The sequence below is a fragment of the Zingiber officinale genome, chromosome 2A, assembly GCF_018446385.1.
Source record: "Zingiber officinale cultivar Zhangliang chromosome 2A, Zo_v1.1, whole genome shotgun sequence".
Taxonomy (NCBI): Eukaryota; Viridiplantae; Streptophyta; class Magnoliopsida; order Zingiberales; family Zingiberaceae; genus Zingiber; species Zingiber officinale.
Genome location: NC_055988.1, coordinates 163,638,281 through 163,651,935, shown reverse-complemented (window position 1 = coordinate 163,651,935; position 13,655 = coordinate 163,638,281). Strand labels below are relative to the sequence as shown.

At 35.6% G+C, this 13,655-nt stretch overlaps 2 protein-coding genes across 2 annotated transcripts; both read left to right on the top strand.

Annotated features, from left to right (window-relative positions):
- Positions 1-7,539: 7,539 nt before the first annotated feature.
- LOC122042985 lies at positions 7,540-8,613 on the top strand. The gene has a single exon (XM_042603401.1). The coding sequence runs from the start codon at positions 7,592-7,594 to the stop codon at positions 8,186-8,188; it is 597 nt and encodes a 198-aa protein (XP_042459335.1). The 5' UTR covers positions 7,540-7,591; the 3' UTR covers positions 8,189-8,613.
- A 1,313-nt stretch (positions 8,614-9,926) lies between these two features.
- LOC122044206 (protein FAR1-RELATED SEQUENCE 5-like) lies at positions 9,927-11,219 on the top strand. The gene has a single exon (XM_042604735.1). It carries the CDS (start codon positions 9,927-9,929, stop codon positions 11,217-11,219), a length of 1,293 nt encoding a protein of 430 aa, XP_042460669.1.
- The last annotated feature ends 2,436 nt before the right edge of the window (positions 11,220-13,655 follow it).

Here is a 13,655-nt window from a genome sequence, read left to right as displayed (position 1 = left end):
CGAGTTGTTCTCTTCTGAACACTCGACAACTGTGGCAGTTGTACCTTGCGTTCTAAAACCATCCTTGATGGGGTAGCTTGCACTGAAGGTGGCATCCAACTGACAACCGAATCACGCTATTTGTGCCCCTTGCAGCAGACCCTCTTCCGTTGATCCAGCCTACTCCATGGCTTGTGTGGCAGCCCTCGCAAACCCTATTTTCCTTCGACTATACAAGGTTAGGTGAATGTGGTAAAGAGAGGATTTTCTTCTCCCACATATAGGTTGTTCTTGTTAGTGGTGAATCTAGGAATTCAAGTATGGAAGGACGATAACGAATATGACCTTTTTTTTTTTGAACAGTTAATTAATTATATGTAATTTAAAAAAAATTAAATAATTTTATATATAGGAGAACAAGGTACAATATTATGAAGAAATTCGTACAATAATATTAAAGCAAACTACTAACGAATAAGTGACAATTGTATTTTTCGAGACAACATTTTCTGAAAACGTTATAAAATTAGCTCATTGTTGATAGTTTTAAAAATATTTTTCTCGATATTGACTATCAAATTATCATTCATCCATTAATCTCTAATCCTGTTTCGTAAATCTGTTTTGATAATATTCATTGTCGAAAACACCCTTTCAACGATTGTTGTAGCAACTGGAAGAAGTAAGATTAGCTCAATCATCTGATAAACCAAAGGAAACACAAGATTTTTCATTGTTTCAATCATTTTCTTTACAAGAGCTCCCAAATATAAAATGCCTTCAAACCGTTTATCTGATCTGACGTCATCAATATATGTTTCAAGCTCTTGTTCAACCAATATACACTCATTCCAAGAAAAATTATCCTCATAAAAATGAGCTAGACTCACTAATTTTTGTACATCAAATCTAGAGAATGAGTTCCTAGGGTCAAGGCATGACATACAAATCAATAAATCTATAGTTGTTTCAGAGAAACGACTATCCATCTCCTCTGTAGTAGTTTCAGAGAAACGAATATCCATCTCCTGTAGAATAATATCAATAACCTGCAATTTAGAAGCCAAACAACATAAGTAAACATTAATAAATATGCTACTATTTAAAAGAATTTAATTGACTGTAAATAAAAAAAAGAATTATGAAGTTATCCTACAAAAGATTTTAATAGGGTAGTAGTGATAAAAATTAATATTTTTTCCATATCTCTTCATACGACTACGACTGTTGATGGTATCTGCCATATTAATTATTTCAATGGAATGAGTGTTACAAAACTTCTTTACATCCTCAAGTAAAACATCTCATCCAAAATCTCTCAACTTTTGTAATTTGCCTTTCACATTATTGATCAAACGCATCATATTCACAATATTTTGATCTTTCTCTTATGGAATTGTTGACAAATAATTTGTGATTGTCAATATACGTTTCATCAATAATAGAATAAACATAAATTCATACTTCCATTCTTTCAACCAAAGTTCTACTTAAACCCTTAGAAGAACGATCACCATCATCAATCAAATTTTGAAGAACCTCTATAACAGATGGCTACATTTGTTCAATACGATATAAAGTTAAATGATGAGACCCTCATCGTGTATCTCCAGGTCTAGCTAGACTAGTTTCTTGATTTAGTCCTCGACCATAACTAATCTCTCATCTTTCAAGAAGTTCAACTTTTTTGTCATGTTCAAGTTGTCGAAGTTTGTCGGCCCTTTTGCAAGATGATGCAGATGTGTTCACAATCGAACCAACAATCCATATGAAATCATAAACATATTGATTTGCTTGAGCAATAGCTATAACCACTAGTTGGAGTTGATGAGCAAAACAATGAACATATCTTGTATACGGATTTTCTTTCATTATCAGTGACTTTAAGTCATTAAATTCTCTAGACATATTTGAAGCACCATCGTATCCTTGACCTCTCAATCTCGTCATTGACAAACCATACTTAGCAAATAAAGAGTCAATTGCCTCCTTCAAACAAGCAGTTGTAGTTGTTGCAACATAAACTACAACCATAAATCATTCAAATATTTCTCCATGTTTGTTCACATATTTAATAACAACTGTCATTTGCTCTTTCACTGAGCAATCACGAGTCTCATCAAGTAGTAAAGTGAACCACTTATCTCCAAGATCAGTTAGAATAACATTTGTGGTCTCAACTGCAAAAGCATTCACTTACTGCTTTTGAATTTTTGGGGCAATCATTTGATTATTTCCAAGTGCATTCATTCCAACAATTGCTGCAACTTCTGGACACTCTGAGCTATACAATTCGAGTAATTCTAAGAAATTACCTCTATTGGATGATGCCGAAGACTCATCGTGTCCCCGAAAAGGCAATCCTTGTAGCAACAAAAATTGAATTAATTTTAAAATGGCAGTCAAGCGATTGCGATAAGCAACTTCAATCTCATGTTTCCCCAATGAAAATAAATACTTCACACTTTGTCTTTGATTTTTGAAACCCTCAAGCTGGATTCTTGCCTCATTGTGAGCACTACCAACTTCACCTACATGCTCATTGAATTTTTCAATCGCTTTTTTCCAATTTACGAAACCAAATCTCATAAACACATCATCTCCTCCAAACTCTATATTACTAGGTCTAAAAAGATAACACAAGAAATAAAATATTGCATCTTGTGAAAAACTATACTCCAACTAATCATGATCTTTAAACTAAACCTCTCTGAAACATTTATTGTCTTTACCCATTTTTTTTTCTTGGAAAATTATGGCCTCAAGGTTGACAAGGACACATAGCAATATTCTTTTCGAATACGATCTCTAACATCAACATCATACTTTTCAATCAGTTTTCATAAACCAATATCAACAACAATTTCTATTTCACTATTCAGATTTCTAATATTTTCAAATAAAATTTACGAAGGAGGAGGAGGTGGTGGTGTTTGTGGTGAAGGAGTAGACCCTCCATCAAAAACACTAGACGATTCAATTGAACTTCTAGATCTCTTTGCAAAATATTTCAACATTTTCTATAAATTATAATATATGAGAAAAAATTATTAGTATTATTTTACTAAACTTAATATGCACAATTTAACAATAGGACAATTAAATTATTTAGCATTATCATCAACACAATTCTTTTTAAAAAACAAAATTAATTTAGCATAAATTATCAATATTCACAAATCACAATTAACTAACAACTAATAAAAATTTTTTTTAGAGTTTATACAAAAACTAAATTAAAAATTATCCAACAATTAAATATAGAAAAACTAAAATTTCAATTATCCAACAATCAAATATACTAAAGCAACTAAACATTTAAACAATCAAAATTTTCAATTATTAATTTATATACAATAAGTCAATAATTATTAATAAATCATACACTTAATTTAAAAACAATCGAAAAATTAAAAAATAATAATAATAAAATCCACTTACTTGAAGCTGCGACAACGCGTGTGGCCGTCAGTGGAGCTCTGGCCAGGCCTCTAGGACCACTGAACCAGCAGCAGTTAGGAAGCGGTGATGGCAGAATAGCCTGTTGGGTGGCAGCGGACAGTTTCTGTCTGCCAACTCCCTTGCTTCGAGTCCGGGTGGCGTGGTTTAGCCAGAAATCTTGCTGGCCAACAAGAACAACTGGTCGGCAGGAGGTGGGTGGCGGACCAATGACAGAAAGGTGGCTTCACCTTTCGTCGGCGTCGGCAGAAGAATAAAAAGGGTTGAGGCTTTTTCTTTGGAGCAATGATATGCTCAAGGAAAAAAAAACTCAAGAAAAAGCTCAAGGATAGACACATAAAGTCATGACCCACCATTTCACTTTTTGTAGGCCCCATCACTTTATGTGTCAATCCTTGAGTTTTTTTCCTTGAGCATATCATTTTTCTTTCTTTATGAGCACGGTGGAAAGCGCAAAGGAGGAGAGAGAAAAAGGAAAGTAAAAAAAAAATCTAATTAGATTTTAGGGTTTTTAAAACCATCTCTTAAATTTCTCGTCAACTTAAAATCCATATCTATAAATTTGGTTCAAAATTAAAAAAAAAAAACAAACCGTCGTTTTTTTCTATTACAGCCCAGCTACCGAAGAAGAAGAGTTTCTTCGACGGCTTGTAATTCAATCCCTCCAATTTTTTTTTGATTCCGCCGGCAAGGGGGGGACGACCGTCGACTCCGCCCTCTGTGGATCCGCACCTAGTTCGTAGGAGTGATTGAGCTAGGCCACTCTTGACCTCCATTCTAACTCTCTTTCTCTTGAGCTTCGCAGTCATTCTCAGTGGCCCAACTCTCCCTTGGCATTCAATGACTTCATCAACATAGTAGACAGTTGTCTAATGACTTTTTCATCAGCGATCTCAAGTAGGAACAGTTATATGCTATTAAAATTTTTAAGCAAAATATGTAGGCATAGTTTAACTTTGTTTCATAAAAATTATGTGATTAAATTGACTTAAGCAATATCATATAGGTAGGTCATCGAGCTTAGTTAAAAAATGCATTATCTCAATACCATCATTAACTAGAAATAATATTTACAAATGATTCGATCTATACAATCAATTACTAGGACCACTGGTTGTCATATTTAGTTTGTATATAAGTTTGTTAATTATATCCAGATAAATTGGTTAATAAGTATAATTTATTTTGACTTTTGTGTCATACTTTTCACTATTGAATAATTGTCTAACAAAATAGAGTTGATCTTTAAATAATTTAATTTAGTTTGATGAAAAATGATATTCATCTAAAAAATTTATCTAGAAAATTATTAAGGATAGACATATGAATGATGAGATCCATAAAAAGTGAAATGATAGGTCCCATCATTTATGTGTCTATCCTTAATAATTTTCTAGATGAATTTTTTAGATGAATATCATAATTCTTATTTAATCGATTTTTACAAAGCTCGAATATTTTATTTGTATACTACAGGAAATGCAAACATATGCATCAATAGTTACAAAAAAAAACCACATATCGAGCGTAAGTTACATTTGATAAGTAAATTGAGTCAATTGAGTCATTTTATACAATTCTTTTGTCAAACTTTTGCAAAAGGTAAGGACGAGGGAAAAGGCCAAAAGGGTAAATCTCTATGAAAAACACATTAGCATTATAAATAATGACTCCTTTGTGTCTTTTCTTAGCATACCATAAATCCACTTAGGGGACAACTAGTTAACAACTTTGAGTGTTTGCTCTTCTTATATGCACCCGTGAACTTCTTTCTCTGCATCTTAGTACTACTTGACTATGGGAGGGCCTCACACCGGCCTAACTAGTGCCCGCTGATGTGTGTTGGCTTGATAGACTCTGGGGCTCATCGGACGACTAACACAACTGTGACTCAAAGATCAAAATAGAGAGGAGAGGCCCTAGCGCGTGGAGGAGGACACCATCATGTTTCACGTCATCATTTACTAGATTATCCATGTCCGCCTATGAAAATTATGACTCGTATCGTGATCTTCTACCTTTTTGATATCTCTATTCTATTGTCGGTCTTTTGTTCTTTATGTAACACTCAAATCGAAATGTATTTTGGAAAATGAATGCATCCTTTGATAAACACAAATATCAGTCACTTTTAGATACACATTGATAAATTATATTATATTATTCATTTCAATTCATCACAAACTTGCGTTTTTTTCTCTTTTGTTTTTACTTCTTATAGGACAATTATCAATTGTTGTAAATACCTAAGTGAGACAATGCTGCTAAAGAGGGAGTTCAAGTTTTCCTTAACCATTGACTTTGTTTGAAATACTTAAACACTATAGATAAGATGTGTTATCATTTTGTATAGATTTCATCTTGTTTGCTCCCAAGTGTTACAAGGTTTTGATCTCTTGCATAGTAAAGTTCCTAATGAAGGGGAATAATTAAATCAAACTTGATCTCATCCAATAGTGTAAGACTTATCAAATATGTTTTTGTTACCCTGCTATATATAGATAATCCATGGACATCTAGTGTTCATTTTTTTTAAAAAAAAAAACACATCCTTTAACTTAAACACAATTAGATCCTAAACTCTAAATCCTAAGTCATAAATTATAATTTTTTTTAAAAAAAATAATATTAGTTGTCCATAGATTAATGAATAGAGTAACAAAACTATACTTATGAATATGATTATAAGATTATTAGGATTTTTCAAATAATGAATTATCAAAATAAATAAATATTAGACTGTTTAAAAGTTAATTTGAGATATTTTAGATTTTTTTACAGTGTTATTTAAAAAAAAAGAAATTTTAACCTTGAAATGATCAGTTGTCTCTATATAATATTATAATTTTAGATGTGAGATTTTTTTTTTTTCGAACTCGATTATTAAAATTAAATTAGACTAACGGTCTAATTAGTCTATGTGTATTGAATGGGCTCCTTCCCGATAAGGGTGTAAATGAGTCAAGTTATTTGTGAGTCGTTTGCGAGTGGCTCGGTCAAAGCTTGATTCGAGTTCGAAGTTGACCGAGCTCAAGCCAACTCGTTTAATATTCGAGCCAATCTTGAGTCCATTTAATAATGGCTCTTGAACCTGTTTGAGTCATGTTAATTCAATATTCTAATGTTTAAAATAATTACTATTTTAAAATTAAATAATAAGTTGAGAAGGTATTTGTGATTAGAGGATTTTATTGGATTTGTTGGTGGTTGAAGGTCTAAATCCCAGTTTTACACCGTCTTATTTTTTTCATTCTAATTCAATGTTTCAATGGCTGAGCTCGAGCTCAAATTCACAAACTCGCTCGAGCTCAAGCTAAGTTTTTATTTTTCTTGAGTCCGAGTTGATCTGAGCTTGATTTATTTGCACCCTTAATTTTAAGGCGAAATAACCATCTCAATGTACCCCTGAAAGGGCAGCCATCCGATGGGTACACGAAAGTGACAAAGTTGCTTTGACTACTGAACCATGCTTGGATCTTGGAGCGAATTGGATGACCAAGCTGAGGTCTGAGGTATGAGCATCAGGATGTGGGTTCGACCGGAGAGTGACTAGTCCGAACTTAATATAATATGGTCTAGTCTACAATTACCTTTGGAACAATTTATACTCTAACACCCTTCCTCTCCAGCTAATACTAAGTCATTTATATATCTATAAAATTTTTTAGGAGTTAATAGCTATTTAAAAGATCTAAATTATTTGAACTAGGACATTAAATTATCATTGAGAGATCTATAATTTGATCCTTAACTACTGCATATTTAGAAGATTCGTTGTTATATAGTACAATATTTATGGACTCAGATCTCATTCTTGACCAGTATAATTTTTTCTTATGGGTGCCCAATTAATTAATTAATTAATTAATTAGAGGGAGATACGTACAGAGAAAAGAGATTAGTTCCCGTTTCCTAGCCACTTGACTTGACGGTTCACATAGTTGGACAGGACGCCAGGATGAGCCTAGCGAAAGTAGCAGTTGACGCGGATGTTTTCTTGCGGAATTTGCCAACCTTCTTCTTCTCCGAAATCGCCTTCCTCTTTCTTGGAAATTCTCCGATAAGTCAAGTCAACCAAGTCTACTTAAGTGAGCAACTCCTCCTCCGCCACTAATTCATCGATTTTGATCCGATCCTGCTCAGCCTTTGAGTAATGTCTAAACCACAGGCGGTGGACATAGAGATGAATGAACTCCGCAACGGCACACCGGCGACAGAGCCGCCACACGAGCAGCAGCAGCAGCAACAACAACAAAAGCAACAAGAACAGAGACATTTTGCCGGCTGGGAGAGAAACGACAGCAACGTCCTCCTCGTCGTCGCCACGCTCATCACAGCTCTCACCTACCAGATGGGCACCAACCTCCCCGGAGGCTATTACCAGGACGACAGCGACGGGCACCAGGCCGGCGACTCCATCCTCCGCGACAAGCACCGCCTCCGCTACTGGCTTTTCATGGCCGCCAGCTGGGCCGGTTTCGGAAACTCCATGCTCATGACGCTGGCGCTGCTCACCGGAGTCCGCGTGGAGTCGCGCCTCATCCGGTGGCCCTTCGCAGTTGCCTACTCGAGCCTCGTCCTCGCCTTCATCGCGTCGCAGCCCAAGACTCATCTCCTCTTAGACATCCTCCTCTGGGTGTTAGTCCTCTTCATCTTGTGGGCCGCCATCAGTTTCAAACGGTGCGAGGTCAGCGATCGAGCGTCGCCGGGCTCCCTGAAAGACTTTGTCCGCCGCCTTTTCGGCCGTTAATCATTGGCAAGTGAACTATCGGTATTGTTTCCCGTTCAGTTTGGCAAGTCAACTAGAGTTCGGATAGTCTGTCCCATTTTTCCCCTTTTCTCCGTGTCTCACTCATCACCTCTAAGCCACTGGATTAAAATGATGTGTCCCCGTGTCCCTTCGTCGATTGGACGGCTATGACATTTCCATAATTTGTACTACATCCTTGAAATGTGATTGCCCGTTGATCGACGAGGGGACACGGTGACATGTCATTTTCGGGACAGATGATCACATCTCATAGAAAAGATGAACTCATGGAATCGCCGCTAAAAAAATGGGGGATAGATGATCCAAAATCAGTCAACTATCGCGAGCTTGTTTGCTAGATATTTGATACCCAGTCCCATCTGTAAATCAGGATAAAAATATTAATTTTGTACTTTTCATCTAAATTATTATTATTATTTATTCTTTTTTCTTTCTAAATCATACAAAGCAGCAGTTCGAATCCTCTGTTCCAAAGGAGCGTCTGTCCCCGTGTCCCAGGCAGAAAACGACAAAAAAAAAACGTATTTTGCACGTGCTCTGTGGAGTGCTCTCTACACTCGCCGAAGACCCTTTTCTCCCGAAATCAACTCCTTCTCCGTGCCCTAGCCCAAAATCCAGCCGACACCCGCTGTTTCCGCTGTCGCCATCGAACTCGACGACAGCCATCTTTGTCCCCTCCCGAACTCGACGGCATCCCTCCCGCCGAACCCCGCTGCTTCCGCCGACGCCGTCGACGCCATCTCTATGCTTTGCAATCCCAAAACCCGCGACGCCTCTTGCTTTTACTGTGCTTTGCCCTAAAACCTTTCCTCCCCAAACCATCTCGGCAACTCCAGCAGCCATCTCGGCGACTCCAGCATCCCGTGACGCCCCTTACATCTCCACCATCTCGGCGACTCCAGCAGCCCGCGACACCCCTTACATCTCCGCCATCTCGGCGACTCCAGCATTTAGTTTCATCGACTCTAGCAGCTCCGGCTTCCCCTCCCTTTGTCGGTCCAGCAACTCCGGCTTCCCCTCCCTTCGTTGACTCCAACAGGTCCTCCAAAATTTCCACAGCTCCATTCCTTCTGCCCGACATTTGGTGTTTCAAGTTATCCTCCAATGAAGATACCATTATAACTTTAATTAAGTCGTAAATTGATGTTTCAAACAGACGGTCGCTGGCAGCTTGATCTCCCGAACTCGACGGCAGCCATCTCCGTCTCCTCCCGAACTTGACGGTCACTGGCAGCTTCATCTTCGTCTAGCTTGGTATACTTTTCTTCCTCCCCTTTACCATTCTTCCTCCCCTTTACCATTCTTCCTCCCCTTCTCCAGCCAATATCTATGTTTCTGTAGTTTGATTTGGGTGAAAATCAAACATAAGAAATTGAAACCTGCAGTCCTCAAATTTTGATCTATATATTTGTAGTATGATTTATCATACTTCTGTTTAGATATTTTGTTGGGAGAAATTTAAATATGCTACTGTTGCGTTGCTACTACATTCCTTTATCCTTAAATGCTACCCAAGCGCTTTAGAGGTTTAGGGATCATTAAATTGATTAAGCATAACTTAATGGACTGAAATTAGATAATTTCAGCCAAACACAGCACCTAATAACCTTTGGTGGTTACTCCAATTCATTTTCTTGGTACTACATAAGTTCTTTTTGCACCTAATATTATGAATATACATTTATTGGTGTTTTTTTCAAGCCTAATTGTAATTATCATGGAATTGTCGTTGGTTAAATCTACAAGTTGTCGTAGGTTGAGTTTTGATGTAAACAACGACTGTCAGGATGATGAGTTTGATGTTATTAATGAGGATATGGACTCTACCATGTTATTGATGAGTTCTGACCAATCTATCATAGAAGAATTGATACCAAAAATGGGTATGGAATTTAAGACAGAAGAGGAAGCCTATGAATTTTATTTGAAATATGCTAAACAAGTTGGATTTGGCGTAAGAAAGAGCAAAAGCCATAATGATAAATCGGGTAAATTAGTTGACAGAATTTTTTGTTGTAGTGCACAAGGAAAAAGGGGAAAAGACAAACGAGATGTTTATGTGAAATCAAGTCGTCCTGAAACAAGATTTGGTTGTGAGGCTAAAATAAAGATTAGTTGTCGAAATAATGGCAACTTGACTGTGGAGCAATTTGTTAAAGAGCATAATCATTATCTTTCAAGTCCAAACAAAACTCACCTCTACAGATGTCATAGAAATATATCTTCTTCTGCGGCGATACAGATTGAGATGACAAGTGATGTGGGACTCCCCCCAAAAGCATCTCATGATCTTATGGTGAGACAAGTAGGTGGGAGAGAGAATTTAGGTTTTATTCCTAAAGATTACAAAAACTACTTGCGATCCAAAAGAACAAGAAATATGAGAGTTGGTGATACAGGAGGTGTATTGGAGTTTTTGCATAAAATGCAGTTCGATGATCTCAATTTTTTTTATGCTATTCAAGTTGATGAAGATGATTTGATAACTAATATTTTTTGGTGTGATGCTAAGATGAGAGCTGATTATGAAAATTTTGGAGATGTTGTTTGCTTTGACACAACTTACAGGAAGAATAATGAAGGTTGCCCAATTGCGTTGTTTGTAGGTGTTAATCATCATAAGCAATCCATAATTTTTGGTGCAGCTTTATTATATGATGAAACATCTTTGACGTTTGAATGGTTGTTTGATATATTTACCAAGACTATGTGTGAGAAAAAATCAATAACTATTCTTACAGATCAAGATGCAGCAATGACAAAGGCTTTAGCTTCCAGATGGCTTAAAACACATCATCGTTTGTGTATTTGGCACATTTATCAAAATGCCGCAATACATTTGAGTAGAGTTTTTTCTCAGTTCAAAGAGTTTACTAAAGATTTTGCCTCATGTATATATAATTTTGATGAAGAGGAAGATTTTATTTCAGCTTGGAACATAATGTTGACCAAGTATGCACTTGAAGACAATGATTGGTTGAGACGTCTATTTCGCATAAAGGAAAAATGAGCTTTAGTTTATGGGCGACAAATGTTTTGTGCGGATATGACTACAACCCAAAGAAGTGAGAGCATGAATAGTATTGTGAAAAGATACGCCACTTATTAACACAAGTTTTTAAACTTTTTCAATCACTTCCAAAGACTACTTGATGATCATCGATATGAGGAGTTAAAAGTTGATTTTAAATCAAATACAAGTGTTCCATGTTTATTGTATTCAATTCAAATTTTAAAGCATGCAAGTTGTATTTATACTCCTGAGGTATACAAGTTGTTTGAACAAGAGTGGTACAAATCTCATGATTCTAGTGTAGAAATTTGTGAAGATGTTGGATCACATACAAAATATAAAGTTACTTTTTACAAAAAGAGTTATTATCATATAGTTACACTTGATTCACCGGGTCAAAAAATTGAGTGTAGCTGTAGAAAATATGATTTTGTTGGGATTTTTTATTCTCATATTTTGAAAATATTTACAATGAAAAATATCATGAAGATCCCAAGTGAGTATATATTGAAAAGGTGGGCACGAAAAGCAAAAGATGGATACATTGGAGTTATTGATTTAATTGCGAACAAAGGTAGTTTGGATCCAAAAGCTTGCACCAATTTGCGATATAAAGAATTAAGTGGGTTGTATGTTCAATTGGTTACCAAGGCAACGGAGAGGGAAGACACTTACAAAGTTGTTAAAGATGGTTTGTTGAGTATGTTTAAGATGGTGGATGAGAGGTTACAAGTTAATGAACCAATTGCCCAACACTCAATTGAAAGAGAGTTTGAAATTGGTGAAGGAAATTCTCTTGGAGTCAGAGGAATTAAAACAAAGAAAAAAACAGTTTCAGGTAAGAGGTTGAAAGGTGGCTTAGATAAGATTTCAAAGAAAAGGAAAGGAGCAAGAAGAACCAACCAAACTTCAACAATTGTTAAGGTTTCATCCCCATTCTTATTAAAGTGTTGTTTTTTTTTTATCGTTACATTTGAGAAAGTATATAGAATTAAATCATTCTATTTTTTTTGTATAACAGGATGTAGAAGAGCATTATGAAAGTATATTGAGCATGCCAAGTGTAGAATGTCAACGGATGATCAATCAATGTAAGAATTGTTTTAGTATGTTAAACTAAAATAATTATGTTATCACTATCTAAAATTATATTTTATTGTTTTAGCCTACAAATTATAGTTGTGTTGAAGGTTTGAGTATGGCCGAAACTCAATTTCCACCACTTTTGTCAACACAACTGTCTCAGGTTCACTCTGATAATGATTATTTTCAGACAAATAATCGGGAAGGATGGTAAGAAATTAACCAGGTTTACACCTTTGTTGTTTTTTTAATCATTTCTCACAAGATTAGATTTGTTGTATCAGTATACTTGTTAACATCTTGTTTGCACAATTTTGTTTTTTGGCAATCAATGAGGAAACATTTATTGTGTGGCCACAGTTTTCAAAATATTAAATTTAAAGTCTAAATGATGCACAATGCCGCTATATAGATTAGTGGTTATAGATATTAACTTGTAACTGTAGACTATGGACATAATGTACCAATACCGATATTTCAAGTATCAGCAATACTGATATGTGTTGCTTGGCCAAATTGATAGCAAAATGCATGAGCAGCTGAAAGTTGTCTAATTTCGTTGATTTAGAAAACTCAAGGATTAACATACTTTTTTCCTATCCTAGCTTTATTTCTAGTAAACATGCACATGAGCAATTCGGATCCTCTGAGAGGGTCTGAGAGGGTGAGAGACTTTCTTTGCCTCTCTTGAATTCAAACTTAAATTTCTATTATTTAACCTTGCTACTATCTGTAAATTACCACTAGCTGGATTGAGTGCCTCATCTCTCTCTAATAGCGTCAATTGAGTTAAATCTCTATGTAAATTACCGTAGCATATATGATTTCTACAGTAGCATATATGATTTTTAGTAGTTATATTACTCGATAATGATAATAATATGCCATCACTAATATTGTGATAGTATAGTATGCGTTGCTTCTCAAACTTCACTAGTTTTAGTATCTTTTCTTGTTATATATATATGATATTTCATGACATTTTTAGTAGCATCTGCCATTTTTAGTAGACTTACATGGCTTTCCTTGTTTTTTTTTCTCTACAGGTGCTTCAATTGTGTGGATGTTGCTTCAATGGAATACACATCAACTAAAGAACACCACAAAGAAAGATTGATGACAATATAGGCATCGCCGACATCAAGTTACAATGGAATGCAGACAAATATGTAATGAAGCAAGCTCCTCAAAACTCAAATACACATTATTTACGGCTAAGCCAAGAACTTCTGTGCCAGATATTTTGTGGAACTTTTGTGGTTACCATATTTTGTGTTGCATATTTTTTATGCACCATTTGGTTTGTCTAATTATTTTTATGTGAACTTTCTAGTTTCAACATTTATTTAG